General features: G+C 32.5%; 1 protein-coding gene across 1 annotated transcript in view; it reads right to left on the bottom strand.

Annotated features, from left to right (window-relative positions):
* The window catches only part of LOC129222453 (cell adhesion molecule DSCAM-like), a 207,010-nt gene that overhangs the window by 99,671 nt on the left and 92,312 nt on the right, over positions 1–15,027 (bottom strand). The window contains 1 exon segment of the mRNA XM_054856967.1: positions 9,787–9,904. Coding sequence (XP_054712942.1) covers positions 9,787–9,904 — 118 coding nt within the window.

Here is a 15,027-nt window from a genome sequence, read left to right on the forward strand (position 1 = left end):
GAGAATTTCATTGCAGCAGATTTCAAGCAAGGTTAAGGTACTTAAAACGATATTCAAGATTTAATTCGTTGACGCGGATTTTGATGTTGCATTCTATTTATATTCGTTGAAACGGGATTTAACTGTATCATATGTTTTTCTCTTCCTTGCATTATTGTAATAAATAATCTTTACTTAATAAGCTGTAAGTCTGGATCTATGTCCGGATATCTGTCCGGATGTCTGTGACGCGCATAGCGCCTAGACCGTTCGGCCGATTTTCATGAAATTTGGCACAAAATTAGTTTGTAGCATGGGGGTGTGCACCTCAAAGCGATTTTTCGAAAATTCGATTTTGATATTTTTCTATTCCAATTTTAAGAACATTTTACCGAGCAAATTTTCATAACATGGACGAGCGAATAACCATAACGTGGACGAGAAAACTACCATAACATGGGCAAGAAAGATAACTTAGCCAATTGGCGAGAAATTCATCATCCATTATTTGTAAATATACTGGCTAACCAAACGACCTTTCAATTTTCTACTACGGGCAAAGCCGTGCGGGTACCGCTTTAGTATCATATTTTAACTATTTAAAAAGCCAAGAACATAAAAAATCCTTTTTTTAAACTGAGAACCACTGGAATCAGTTAAATCTAATGATTCAGTTGACTTACAAAAATAATTTAAATGCCAGATAGACTCAAATAAAGCCACTATGCATCAAAGTGTTAAAATAGGACGTAAATTGCAGAGAATTCCAGCTTGGTAAACATTTAATCAGCTATAATGGCTCATTTAGAACAGTCAACATTGCAAGAGAACAAAAACGAGACGCAATAAACAAGCTATTCTGAAAACAATAAAGCTAAAGTCTTTTAACAGACATGGCTTAATTCTTCTCATAATATTTACTTTTGCAAAACATTTATTAGAGAAAGCAGGCCAGCAAAAGAAATAGCTAAACGCATTACGCAAGAAAATGTTTGTGATAAAACATCGTTTGTTGCATTTGGAATTGTAAGTGGTAGCTAAATTTGAAATAAATTTTAAGTACTTGAGAATATAATACTAAACATAGTACCTTTCAATAAATGAAGTTTTAGAGTGCTTCAAAGTGCTTAAGGTTTTTTTTTTTTTTTTTTTTTTTTTGTGTGTGTGTGTGTGTGTTTTTTTGTGTGTTTTTCTTTTTTTTTTAAATTTCACTTAAATAAATATATTAGCAATTGCAACTTAAGTCGATTTCAAATACCTTTTCTAAAGCCCACTCAGGCTAGTAAAATAAATGTTTTGCATTTTTGTCAATTATATTTGTATTAATTGTAGTCAAACAAATGTTTTGTAGTTTTTTTCATTTGTGTCAAATTTAACTAAACTATAGTAGAGACAAAAAGTTCACATTCGAGTCATTTTTTTATTCAGAAGCATGGCTTGAAAATACCTAATAGAGTCACTGTGCGGTAAAAAAAAAAAACTGCTTTTCTTAACTGGCATGACCACAAGCCTTTACACAATGCCCCCCACATTTACCTTAATTGTAAAAGCAAAAAGTACGCCAGGTAGAACTCTTACAGAATTAGAGGCAGTTTGTCTTTCAGAAAACCACGTCTCATAATTGTTAGTGCAGTTTAAAAAAAAATATGCATATATATATATAGAGGTTGAACTAAACATTGGTTGAAACACTTATTTTGAACATTAGTTTGAGATAGTTTCAGTTCATTTCTGATTAATTTCTAATTTAATTATAAAAATCTAAGCTGCAAAGATACAAGGTTGCCAGAAAATGGACTAGTTTATTTTCTTTCAAATTCTAATACTGTTAAAGGAATTAGAGAGTTTATGCACTCATATATCATAAGTAATAGAAGTAATAATTGTATATATTTGATATCTAATCATAATCGAATAGTTTAAAAAAGTTTTTGACCAGAATACTAACTAGCGAAGCTGTAATAGCTCGCCAACTGAAATTGCTTCAATTTTACGATCTGTTAGTTTCGTTTTTCGCTCATTCGACAATGTTCGTTCCCTATACTTGATGAATGTTGTTTCTACCCCTTTTTGTTTTGAAAGAAGAACTTCTTAATCATTTTTCTATAATGGAAATGTTGACATAAAAATTCATTCTCTGTTTCGGGCGGTTCTTAACTTATGGCGACAACTTTGGCGACATTTTTAAAGGGCTGCAGAAAGTTGTTAACGTAGCTTTAAAAGCTTAAAAATCAGATGATTTTTTCAACAAAAAAAAAAGAGGATACTCCTTTTAGGTGTACTGCTTCCTCCATAGCTTTTTCAAATTTAAAAGAAACAAGTTAGTTGAAATCTGATAAGCTAGTTGAATACAAAGTTAGTTATTATTTTATTTTCTCTAACTTCTCTTACAGTATCCAACCTGCGGAGCGGAGCGAGAGAATTTAAGGTAAAAGTCCTGTGTTAACTGTGCCGTGCAACATTTTTTGTACAATATTTGAAGCCTTTTACTGTAAAGCCCTGGATCCTTCTCCTAAGTAGCGACACGGGGAGTTGTCGGCCATGTTGGGGCCAAGCACCGGCTGTCTTCCTATGTCTGCTATGATAAAATAGTGGTTTCTTAGTAACTCCTTGTTAATAAATATTCCCAGATTCTTCGAGATAACAAAAATTTGATTGTACATTAACTTTTTTTTTTAATTTTTACTTGGTAAGGAAACTAATTTTGATATTAAGGCATTTTAATGTGCAAAGAAGTTGATGTTTTACAATAATTCTTGACCTTTTTGCGAAATATTTTTTTACTCTCGTCCCCGAAAGCATGGAAGTAGGATATTTATGTTGAAAGAATAGATATTATGATTGTATTGATTATCAGAATAGCATAAATAATTAATCATCCATTGATTAATCGCAACAGATATACTTTATTAACCAAAAAGTAGATTTTTTTTATCGTACAGACACAAAATTAAGCTGTATGTTACAAGGGTTTAAACTACTGATTCTTTGAATTTTAAAGTAACATAACCAATGTATAAATATGATACTTGCAGGTCCAGTTTGTATAGAATATAAGTTTTTATTATTCAACTGAAATGAAATTTCGAATCGAAAACAATGTAGTATTTAAAAATAAAGCGGCTTTCTTTTCATCCATAAAACTCATAGATTAAAACAAACTTTCGCTATTTATTTCAAGGATTGAATTCTTCTTTGAAATCTTATATAATTATATTTAATCACTAGCCGCCTGCGGCGACCAGCTGGTCCGCCTTTTTACGCCATTCGCCTTTTTGCGCCAGAGTTGCCGACTTCGGCGGCTGCTTAGACAATTTAGCGACGGTATTAATCAATGTTTTTCTTTTTTTTCTCAATATTATCATTCGCCTTTTTACACCGATGTTGCCGCCTTCGGCGGCTGCTTAAACAAATTTCGTGGCGGTATCAATCAATCTATATCTATATATCATTAGTAGTTTGAATAAAATATTTTCTAGATCTATCTCCAGTTCCGTCGTTTGGAATATTTTTAAAGGAGGGGGAGACACAAACGACGTACTCTTCATGCGAATTTTGTCGAAAAATAACAAAAAGCACTTCCACTTATATGTGAAAGCATTGTTTTTTCAAAGTCATGGTGTGTGGGGGGGGGGGGGCACTGACACCCCGTTGAAATTCCTTAAATGACGGGCATGCCTCTTTCTTGCTGTCCATCTGCTATATCGAACTCTATATTTGTCTATCTATCAATCTATACGATCTGCGCATATCTACCTCCTTACAGTACAATCTTTTTTTATTTATATAAGTATTAATTCGAAAACAAAAACATTTTTTGTCCACTCAACCTCTATCTATCTCTGTATCCACCTAACCTAACCGCCAATTCGTAACAGAAACGAAGATCATGCAAGAAATCGCGGGCTTTATTTATTTAATCAAAATAGCCCTCAAAAACAAAGGCTCTATGTTCCCCGTAGTGTTCAAAAAGTAGCGCTTGCAAAAAAAAAAAAAGGTGAAGAGAAGGCAAATGATTTCAGTTGGATCACGTGATGAGGTAAGCTCGGAACTCAGCCGGCAAGCGAACAGCTCGCGTTGTGTTCTGCCATTAAAAAAATTGTAAAAAAAAACTATTGCGTATTTTTCAAAACTTTTTTCTTCTGAAGGGGGCGGAATGTTTTTACTATAACCAACTAAAATTTTAGAATTGAGGGTTCAATACTTGTCGCAGGAAGGGTTTCGAAAAAAACTAAACCCAGAAAAAAATGTAAAATAAAGGTTTTTTCAAAAATCTATAAAAAATACAAAAATTGCTCTATCTTCAAACTTTTTTCATTCATCATATTTAAAATTAAATTTCCTACACAATAGTACAAAAAATATCCGTCTGGTGAGATTGGTTCGGGATCTGTGGGGTCAAAAGTACTAAAAAGTGCTAAAAATAACATAAAACATTAAATAACTTTTTTTCTAATTAAAATATCAAAAATCGAAGCCCGAGGTGCACATTTTCAGCAAAAATTGCACCTGTGTACAAAATTTCATCTTTCTAGGCCTTACCGTTTTCCCAGGATGCGCGCCACAAACACACACACACACACACACACACACACACACACACACACACACACATCTTGTTTTATTATATGTATAGATTTACTTAAAATATAAACTATCGTTTTCAGCATTAACGTTTCACTACACAAAGTGGATTTAAATAAAATTTCGAATGAGTAACGCAATGAAATGCAAAGTAAGATTTTTTGCCTTTTAATAAAATAAAATAAATGTTGTCAAAGTAGTATGTTCATTAAAAATAACACAGCAAAATACGGTGAGTGTTTCAAGTTTTATATTGAAAAATTGTTAAAATATAAGATTTTGGATTAGTATAAATATTTTTATACAACATCAACTCTCTCAACAATATAATGTCCGTGAATAATTGATAGTTTTCTTCTTTAAATGTCAATGAATAAAGGGAGACATATTTGTCATATTAACTCACAGAATCATAGAATAAAAGTACTAAATTAGCTTAAGATTTTAAACAAAAGTTTTAAAATACATATAAAGAGATGAATCAATTACTCGTGTTATTGATTTTGTTGTGCACATCTATGCATGCTTACAATTCTGTTAAACATAAAAGTAATAGTTGCTTGTTTCAAAATGTTGCTTTCGTTTCACTGGCATTTTTCCCGAATTCACTAAACAAGTATTCAGATTACAGATCTGAGATAAATAGAAGCATTGACGATAAAGTTTTAAATATTAACTGCGCTGAAATAATTTGAACTTTAAATTTTGGCCAAATCTATCGATATTGTTGAAGAAAAGTAAATAAATAAATAAGGAACTGGCCATTTAATAAATGCGTGTTTACACGGAAGAGTTACAATAAATACTTTATGAAACACAAAAAATGGCAAAAAAAAATATCCTGTTAAAATAATCCTAGAAGAAGAAATGAACAAGAACTCACTGTAAAAAAGTAAAAACTCAAGGAATGCAATATTTTAAACTACGATGTGTTGGAAAAAAAAAACGTGAGTTTGAATACAAACAAATATTAAAAATATATACAAAAAAACATTGAGTTATACAGGGATACACACTGGGGGGGGGGGATACAGGAAGTGAAGTCATCTCTGCCGATTCAATGCACCCAGATTTTACGTTTTTCTTTCTTTCGTTTCCTTCTATGTAAACGATATAATTTGGTGCCTGATTCTGCCCTATTCACTCACTTAACGGCACAGTAAGTAGATGCTAAAATGAACGAAGAAATAAATATACCGATAAATAAATATGAGCAAGAATAGCGAGAACGCAGTGTTAAAAGACCGGTAAGCACTCAGATTTTGGCCCCAAGATGTCAAATGATTGCCCACGTGATCGGTCACATCCAATAAGAATCGGAAGCGGCACCAGACAATAGGAGAAAACGATGTCGCTACTTCTCCGTTCGAGGGCTTTATTGTACTGAAGTCTTGAATTTAAGTATAGCATTTTATTAGAAAACACTTATTTTTCAGCCTTTTTATTTTTTCAAAAACGCTGTAAAAATTGACTACAAACAATTATTCATAAAATGCTACATACTCTATAGTGTGTGTGTGTGTTTGAAGATATTATTTTTGCATTCAAAGCACTAAATAGCTCCAAACTATTAATATTTTTAAGTCATTTATCTTTAAAATGCAGAGTGCATATCAGGGCTTGAAAATTATAGTGGTTCGCGGGTCCGGGACTACGGGACTATTCCATTTTTTGATAAAGATTTTAGGTCTCATAATTTTTTTAACCGTAGGATCAGGCCCATCAATTCTCTTTTTCGGGGGAAGGGGGGGGGGGGCATTTTTATTAGAATTTTTCCAAGTAAATCCCTTTTTGAAATAAAATTTAAAACTTATTTTCATCCATGATTTTTTGACAAACATTTTAAACCAAATTTAGGCAAACATTAAATAAATTAATACTTTTAAAATATAATTAAAAAGATATGAAGTAAAAGAGGTTAAGTGACACAAATATTACTCTTTTGTTTTTGCATGTGCACAGTTATTTTTTATTTCCTGCGTACTTGTATTTTTATGTTGCATATATGCGTTCTTGTATTCACATAATTAGTTCATTCCAAATTCAAATCTCATTGTGTATTTGCGAGAAGAAAAAAAAATACATTGCGCAAGTAGGAAGCTGATCTGAAAAGGGCGATAACCTGAAAAGGGCGATAACGCGCCAAGCGCGGCAGCACGTCAGGAAACCTTTTGATCCAAAATGGCGGATAAGTCGGCCTGAGTACTTATTAGTGGTTCTATCCGTAGTCTATAGAGTATAAATCATTTTGTTCTCTCACCAACAGTCATAATATCAAAATTTCCTTATCCAGTGACTCTCAGAGTTTCATGAAAATTTTTCCCTTTTGATTATTAATTGGCGCTTTATCTTCTTTCTTTTTTCTTTTGGATTTTAGGTGTTGCGTTTAATTTATTCGGGAATTTTCAATTTGCTGTTTTCATTCTTTTAAAATGATTATTTTGACGAGAAATTCACAATATTTTTTTTCTGTAATTGAAGCCTGATTGCTGAACATGCGTCACTTGACATAACTTTTATTTCGAGGTAGACCGTGCAAAACCGGGCAATGTAGCTAGTATGTAATCAAGAAAGACCTGGTGACCGTAACTCAATTTTGACAAAAGTGCAGATACGATTTTTGTCCTTAGCACGGCAGAATATCCTTTTGTCAACCAGATAGAAAAACTATAATAACATGTAAAAACATTATACAGTGGTGGTCAAAATTATAAAGACAAATGAAAATCTGCTAAATCTTAGCTGCAATTGGATGAAAATTATATTAATTTCATGGCTTTAAACTAATGCCAAGTAAGAAAGTTGAACCATTGAAATTAAATGTATCCTTATCCTAATTGCACTACTTTGCAATTCTTCTATTTTTGTTCTTTTCAAATGTAAAGTGAATGGTTTATATAGAATAAACTCAATTCATACACTTTGTTAAATGATAAGTGATCTCTCTTAAAGCATTAATATTAGTAAAAACTGTTTTGAATAGAATAAAAATTCAAGATTTTATTTTAGTTTCTGGTGATGTATAAAAAAGTTGAACATTACACGAAGAAATGATGAAAGAATTTAACTAACAATCAGGATATTGGACTCTGTGGTGATCTGCTTTTATTTTGCACCGAGCCACTGTTTGATGAAATTGTGATAAATATGCATTAGTTACTTAATTTTTAATACCTCAGTATCATGAAATAAAATGTTGAACATAGAAACGTCGATGTAAAATTCCACGCTTGGGATGGTACAACATTAGTTTAAACTATTACGGATGTTATAATGAGTTTCTCAGATACATTAGTAGTCAATTTTTTAAACATTAGGACATGTTTAAAGGTTATAAATCATTAGCTTTCTTTTTTTCAAAAGTGACGTCTGGGATTTCCCAGACAGATTTAGCTGGGATAATATTCAGGTAATGGTTGAAACACATACACCGCTCCATAAAATGACTATTTTGAGTCGTCTCAAAAACTAGATATTTTTCCAATTAAAAATTTCAGTTTGAATTCAAAACATATGCAATGAAACAGTTTCAAACATTTTGAGCAGAATTTTGTGTTCATAGCAGATTTTGCAGATGTAACTTATTTTTGAAATAACAATTTACACACACTGCTGTCGTTCATAAATCTAATGAACAAAAGGTAGTCATTGCACGTACTTGTGTGATATTTAAACGTAGAGTTTACTTTTTTTTTTATCAGTAAAGTATTGTTAAATACACACTCTCTCTGAAGTTTGCTTTCTGATTAAAACTTAATTTATACAAGTTCGTTTGTAGTTTTTTTCCCCTTTTCTTTTATTTGTTTTGCTATAGATCAACACAACAGATTTCTAAATCAAGGATATTTTACTATAACTGCTTTACAGGGCATATAAATAAACATATGTTAGGGGCACACATTTCTATCTACCAAAAAACCTGACAAATGCAAGATTACCTTTTTCAACATAGTTTCGTTGAAAATGTATGACTTTCAAAACCTACACACATTTCTATATTTAGTTTACTTGTTCAGCTAAATCATATCAAACCATATTCTCGAAATTCAAACTTGCTCTTTCATGTGCTAATTTCAAACCAGTAGGCATAAAAAGATTTTTTTGCTGTGTAAAGGAATATCCATATAGATTGGATATTTTTGTTGTTAGAAAAAACGTAAAAATATACCAGCCGATGAACTTTTATTCTCGCCGAAGCTCAAAGTGCCTAAATTAAGTGAAAAAGAAGTTACAATGACTGAATCCGTGTACTTGGTACGTTACTGAAAATTTACTACACTTAAATGAATCAAAATCCTCGTGTAAAGACATTCAACGAAAAAAATAATTAAATTGAAATCAATTCAGTGTTGAGCGGACCGCTGTTTTTTTTTCCTCACTTTTGATGGAATTATAGATTTAGTGATTTAATAAAATATGTAGGTTCAGAAAAAAAAAACATTTAATAACCAAATATATTTTTAATCATGAATTTCACCTTCTCAATTTTTTTGGAGTGCAATTAAGGTTTCTCCATTTTCCCCAATAGCACTGTTGTGTGAGGTAATTGGAAAAACCAAATTTATTCCTTCTTCCTGATGTTTGAAAGATTAAAAAATTACAGTTATTGTTGAAAATTACAGTTATTTACGTATATTTTATACTAGTGGCACACGCACGGCTTTGCCCGCAATAGAAAAATTTTAAGAAATTTTGGTTCGCCTGTATATTTACAAATAATGTATGGTGAATTTTCTCACCAATTGGCTTGTACCCATGTTACGGTTCCACGTTATAATGATTTCGTATTTTGCCAATTGGCTTGTGCCCATGTTACGGTTCCACGTTATGATAATTTCGTAATTTACTCGTCCATCTTATGATAATTTTGTTCTTAAAATTGGAATAAAAAAAGAACCACATCGAATTTTCGAAAAATCGCTTCGAGGTGCACACCCCCATGCTACAAACTAACTTTGTGCAAAATTTCATGAAAATCGGCCTAACGGTCTAGGCGCTATGCGCGTCACAGTGATCCAAGATCCTCCGGACATCCCGACAGAGAGACTTTCAGCTTTATTATTAGAAAAGAAAATTCTACTATGTATGGACTGAGGAGAAAAAAAAAACATTGGCTATAAGAGTGTATGTCCTTTTCTTAGTTATGTTTTCTCTCGCCGAAAAAACGCTTAGCATTTGAAATTTAATCGAGCATATAAACTAGTTTTAAATCATGCTACTTACCTGTAGGTAGGAGGTGGATTTCCTTGCGCAACACATGGAACTTGAGCAAAAGAATTCTCTTCTGTTCGTACCTGAGCATTGCTGAATGTGACACGAGGCAATGTGGATGCGTGAGGCTCTGAAAAATGGAAGTGTTTTTCATTTTTTTTAGTTCAGATCAGAAAGCAGTAACATACTATTGCAGTACATCTCGAAAAATAGTATGTTAAGAAGTACACTGTAAAAACGATTCAGAAACGTTCCTGGAAAATAATGGACAGCTGATGTGCCCAATTTCTTCCAGTAACATATCGTGGAAGAATCAGGAACGCTTTCCGCTAAAAGCCAGTAACCTTTCTGAAATTAACCTTGAAACTTTATGAAGAAATACGAAATCTGCCCTGTTAAAGCCAGTCATGTCTCTAGAACCTTCTAGAAAAATTACGTAGGTTTAGCGTAATTGAATAGAACCTTCCTAATTTACCAAGATGGCTCCATAAAAATTTAGAGCGACGACGGCCAAAGCTTTGCAAGAAGGAACCAAGCATATCGCTTGCCTGCAATTCCTGCCTTGCAAATCTTTAGCTATCTATTGACATTTTCGCTCTTATTGGGAGCTTAGTCAATCTGGACAGGCCGTAAGCAACCTTACGCCGATACACTTAATAAACACGCTCATTATATCTTTGAACTGGTTGCTAAAAATATTTTCTTCAACAGTGAAAAGTCCGCACGGGTGCAACTTGTAGCGATTCAGGAAACTTTTTTGTGATGATACTTGTTTTTACGGGGAAATAGGTCAAAACGTGTGAAATCCCGAGACGTTAAACGGAAATAACCAGTAACGTTTCGGAATTTTTTTACAGTGTAATACCAACATTGTTTTTCGTTTTATTTATTTATTTATTTATTTTTTGTTAGAGAAATTCAAAAATAGAAATTGTATCGACAAGAAAGGTTAACTATTCGCTTGGAGAGATTGTAATATTTTTTCAATAAAAATTATTAGCATTTTATTCTTTAGTGTATTATTAATCAGTACATTATCAGTTTTCCGTTCATTACATAATGTCTAACCAAATTGACTGCAGAAAATAATTTAAGAGTAACCTTTTCTCTTCCGAAAGCTACTAAATACGCTAATTTCTTTGATTTCTTTTCTATATTTTCACCGATTGGCAGTCAGGCTAGTTATTTGTTTATGTTTTGCAATACTTTGAAGCAACAAATTCGAATTCAGTTTAGAAGCATCAGACGGGGGTGGGGGGGGGGGGCTCCTTCAACAGAAAACAAATACATTAATCTGGCAGATAATACTTGACTTTTTTTATATTTCAAAGGTAAAATATACTTATGAACAAATGTGAAATGTGTCAGGAATTTGAATTTTTTTGTTTTCGCTGAAAGCCTGTTTTACATTTTTTATAACGTCTCCCCAAAAATTTAAGCTCATGATTTAAGACATCTAACCATACTTTGAAACCATCTAAATGTACTTTTGTTTCAAAACATGCTTTCAATTGCCTAAAAATGTTTAGAAATCCATTAAATATGTTAAACCCTGTAATATTTTATTATAAATTCTTTTAGTAATCCATTTTTAAACGTATGGAAACATTTCAAAGCAATATACCTCATTTTCAGACACTGAAAAACCTTTCACGTTTTTAATTTTATGCTTACTTATAGATATTTGTTCATTTATTTTTTTTTGCCTCGCTTCTTTGAGTTGTTTTAATGTTAACGTTTGTTTTATACTTTGAGAGAGAAAAATATAAATTGCTTTGTGGCTTTGAGATATGCGCTATTTTTTCTAGTAATGTTCGTGCTGCATATTCTAGCTCTCAAAATAATCCCTTTAAATCAATGTAAATGCTGAATTAATTTTCTAGACATTTTTTCCTAGACAACAGTATTTTTTTAATATTTTAAAACACCGAAACTTATTAAATAAAATCCTTTGAAATCATGATTTCTTTCAATTATAACCTCATAAACAAAAGTTTTGAGTGAATAAAACTCATAAAAATATTAACGTGTATCATTGTATTTGTCCTCCTTTCTTTAAATTTTACTAATTATAGCGCATTTATAATGAACATACAATTTAATTTATTTTTATTGAGCTCAGAAATTTTTGATTTCGCCCGATTGCCTTGTCCCCTGCAGTTCAGCACTATTAATCCTAAGCGATCGTTAAACCTAGATACGAATTGTTTGAACATTCTAACAGCAAAAGATTCGTCCCCCCCTTTCCCGCCCTGCAATGTGATTTTTTGACGAAGCGGCGTTTTATTCAATTACAGCATGTGTTTTAGCATTGAATATTTTTTGCAATTTCTAATGAAAATGTACTAGAGTAAATTTTCTTATAATATGCTTTAATGCTCATGTAATTTTGTAAATAACAAATGTTATGCTCTGATATTCGCGTATACATATTATTGCATTTTTTTGGGTTATTTGTTACTGGTTTTGGGACCTTTCACTGCTATCTGTAGGATAGTTTTTAAAATCTTTTTGGTAATTAAAGACCATTATCTTCTGCTTATACGGAGACAGAAATTAATATTAGGTACAACGTATTTTTTTAGTTATAAATAAAGCTGTGATATTGTTTTAAATTATATATATATATATATATATATATATATAAATAATGACGTACCGGTCTGCGCATGTACCTCATGTCCGGTTGTACACGCTCATCTGATAACTTTCCATTTGGTTAAAATCAAGTACAGTGTTAAAAACTCAGAAAACTTTTATGGTAAATATTACTGTAAAATGTAGTGTTTAAAGTGCAGAAAGAAATTACAGTAAATTGTACGGAAAAAAATACACCACTCGTTTTCCAATGCGAAGCAGATAACACCGTATTTCTCCGCACTCGACGTGTCCCAACTAATATGGTTCTCAGCAAAGCCGCCTGCCAATACGAAGGTCCGGAGATCGAACCTGCTGATCGCATAGTTCATTTTTTAACTCTCGTTTATTCTACTATACAAATTTTCAGGAAAATAGCATTTTACGGTAAACGTTACTGGCAACTTGGATGCTAGTATTTTTTACCGTAAAATTTCAGGATTTTTTTTAAAACAGTGTATGATCTTTTTGTGAGGCAAACAAATTATTTAACAAAAAAAAAAAAAATTGAATTTTGACATTTTGAATTCAAATTATGTTTTTCGCAATCACGAGTGAGTGTATGTAGGCGTGTGTGTTTGTGTGTGGGGGGTATGTGTGTTTGTGTCTGTGTGCTGGCATAAGTGTGTGGGCAGTTGTGTGTATGAATGTGTGTGTGTGGGTGGTATGTGTATGTGTGTAGGCATATGTGTTTATTTCTGTGTGCAGGCATGAATGTGTGGGTAGTTGTGTGTATGTGTGTGTGTGTATATTTTTGTGTGTGTATGTGTAGGTGTCTGTATGTATGCGTGTGTGTATGTGTACGTGTGTAGATGTATGTGTGTGTGTGTTTGTGAGTGTGCGTGTGTGTAGGTGTATGTGTGTGTATGTGTTTGTGTGTGTGTGCGTGTGTGTGTGTAGTTGTGTATGTATGCGCGTGTGTGTAGGACATAGATGCAACCTGGAGACGGCTTTCGCTGTAGGAGCAGCATCGTAAAGAGTCGGTCGATGGTGATGGTGCGGAGGTCGGCGGTGGGAAAATAAAACCATTAGACGCCAAAAACAGTTAAATAAAAGCAATAAGCAATCGTGATTGCTCAAAAAAAAGAATAAATCTGGAAGGGGCTTCTTGCTAATATTTCTTTTTAATTTTGTATATTATACTAAAACGTGAAAGAAGTTTACCAAAATGAATAGCAAAAAAAATTAACTAATTCCTCAAGCAAATCTTGGCGCAATAACAGCTGCTTCAAAATAGAAACGTAGCATTTTCGGCTAATTGCGTAATTAAAGAAAGTCATTACAACACTTTAGAATTAACTGTCTTTGCACATAATCTTTCTGTGAGAAAGAAAGCCAGAAATTATCATGCGAAAAAACATTTCGTAATAAATATGTCAGTTTAACCAGGATTTAGAACAAGTCATTTAAATGGCGTCATTCATGGCTTGCGGAGATCAGCAATCTTTCTTCAGTTGCATTTTTTTTTATGAGGTGATCCCTACACGGCATTTTCACAATCATCCGGTTAATGTGCAGACATTAGTCAGAGAAAAATACTGCAGGACGTAAATATTCGGAAATGTCATTAAAGATAATCAAGTCCCAGTGGAAAGCTGTCGAACAAAGAATTTACATTTTTAAAATGCGTACCTATGAAAAAATAAACATTTTTTTTAACAGCAATACATAGAAATATGCAAGTACGTAAATTAAATGAATGAATTATAAAGGTTTTAATGACAAAAGTTGCAAATTCAAGACGTTGGTAATTTAGTCATTTAATTTTTAAGCACAAAGGAATTGATTCGTTGATAATTATATAAATATTTGATCACAAACTACTGTCTGACCATCAATTACATGGAAAGGCTAATATCCGGTTTATAGGCGGAAATGGACGTATCTATTACTTTATAGGGATGTTAGTTGGTTTGTTTCAGATGTGCACTTTTGCCTCTCTATTATTTAGCCTTAGTTTTGTAAAAATGAAAATTTGCTCTTACGCAACAACATTTTTTTAAATCTAAAGTATATTCGATTCTCGGGGCAAAAATTAATTGATTTATTTCTTCACAACTAAGTTTTGAGCTTACCATTTTGTCTTTACGTTCCTGAACGAAATGAAAATATTTTCTTCTCTTTTTGTTGTTTCCATGGTAACTACTTTTGTTTTCCCATATTTCATTTTTGAGAATACAATACATGAATAAGGCACTAGTGACATTATAAAACGCGTGCATCAAAATCCCATCGTTATTTTCCCTTCTCCTCTGCTAGATTCATTCAGATGGAATGGTCTTTACTTGGCAGATTGCCAACTTACATACAATCCGCTGTCATACAGTATATATTGACATAAATCTAAGTGCTTAAGGGTGACATTGCTTTTTGAAGATAATTTTATTCCGGGCGCATATCACGAGACAAGAGATATTAAGTTTTTTGTGAGTTTGAAAAACCTTTAGGTAATGCATTATTTAAAAATGCCGTCCGCCCTGTCTAGTGGTCAGAGGAGTCTGACTGCGATGGGGAGGTCCCGGGTTGGAACATTGGCTCGGGCATGGGTATACTTTCTCTCTCCTGTCCTTGTATTTTCTTCGTGCGAATGTATTGTTAAAGTGTGAATGGTTGCCT

This window comes from Uloborus diversus, chromosome 5, assembly GCF_026930045.1.
Source record: "Uloborus diversus isolate 005 chromosome 5, Udiv.v.3.1, whole genome shotgun sequence".
Classification (NCBI taxonomy): domain Eukaryota; kingdom Metazoa; phylum Arthropoda; class Arachnida; order Araneae; family Uloboridae; genus Uloborus; species Uloborus diversus.